The 1,163-nt window shown below is 47.5% G+C and overlaps 1 protein-coding gene across 1 annotated transcript in view; it reads right to left on the minus strand.

Moving 5' to 3' along the window:
• Positions 1 to 1,163, minus strand: part of CRLF3 (cytokine receptor like factor 3) — a 52,764-nt gene that overhangs the window by 15,852 nt on the left and 35,749 nt on the right. The window contains exon 3 of the mRNA XM_017542016.1: positions 623 to 710. Within this exon, the coding sequence (XP_017397505.1) occupies positions 623 to 710 (88 nt within the window). The remainder of the gene's footprint in view (positions 1 to 622; positions 711 to 1,163) is intronic.

Genomic DNA, 1,163 nt, shown 5'->3' on the forward strand with positions numbered 1-1,163 from the left:
TTTTTGACACAGTCTCACTGATATGGTGTGATCTCGGCTCACTGCAACCTCCACCTCCCAGATTCAAGCAATTCTCCTGCCTCAGCCTCCTGAGTAGTTGGAACTACAGGCGCATGCTACCACATCTGGATAATTTTATATTTTGTTTTATATTTATTTTAAGATGAAGTCTTGTTCTGTTGCCCAGGCTGGAGTGCAGTGGTGCAATCTTGGCTCACTGCAATCTCCGCCTCCAGGGTTCTAGCAATTCTCCTGCCTCAGCCTCCCGAGTAGCTGGGACTACAGGCACGTGCCACCACGCCCAGCAAATTTTTGTATTTTTTAGTAGAGACGGGGTTTCACCATGTTGGCCAGGATGGTCTTGATCTCTTGACCTCTTGATCTGCCCGCCTCGGCCTCCCAAAGTGCTGGGATTACAGGCATGAGCCACTGTGCCCAGTCTTTTTTTTTTTTTTTTTGAGATGGCGTCTCACTCTGTCGTCTGACCACCATGCTTGGCCTGAAAAACCTTGAAATACATATTCTCTTATCTCCCTTAATCAGAATCTTGAACAGAGGGAGGAAAGAAGCAGACACAGTTTAAATTATTAAAAGTAAGTCCAAAAGGCACAAACTCTTTTACCTGTCTAACTGAATGTGCGAGGCCTTTTTGGTAAAGCTCCACAGTTTCTCATTCTCTTCTCCCACACCATCAAGCATGGCAATCTCACCTACAATCAAGAATAAGAAAACTAGTACAGTGAAAATGATCGAATGTAAAGTAATCAACATAGCTGGTGGCTCACACCTGTAATCCCAGCACTTTGGAATGCTGAGGTGGGCAGATCATGAGGTCAGGAGATTGAGACCACCCTGGCCAACATGGTGAAACCCCATCTCTACTAAAATACAAAAAAATTAGCCAGGCATGGTGGCTCACGTCTGTAGTCCCAGCTACTCGGGATGCTGAGGCATGGGAATCGCTTGAACCTGGGAGATGGAAGTTGCAGTGAGCCGAGATCATGCCACCGCACTCCAGTCTGGCGACAGAGCAAGACTCCATCTCAAAAAAAAAAAACAAAACCGGCCGGGCACGGTGGCTCAAGCCTGTAATCTCAGCACTTTGGGAGGCCGAGGCGGGTGGATCACGAGGTCAAGAGATCGAGACCATCCTGGTCAACATG

Source organism: Cebus imitator, unplaced genomic scaffold (assembly GCF_001604975.1).
Source record: "Cebus imitator isolate Cc_AM_T3 unplaced genomic scaffold, Cebus_imitator-1.0 Scaffold140, whole genome shotgun sequence".
In the NCBI taxonomy this organism is placed as follows: domain Eukaryota; kingdom Metazoa; phylum Chordata; class Mammalia; order Primates; family Cebidae; genus Cebus; species Cebus imitator.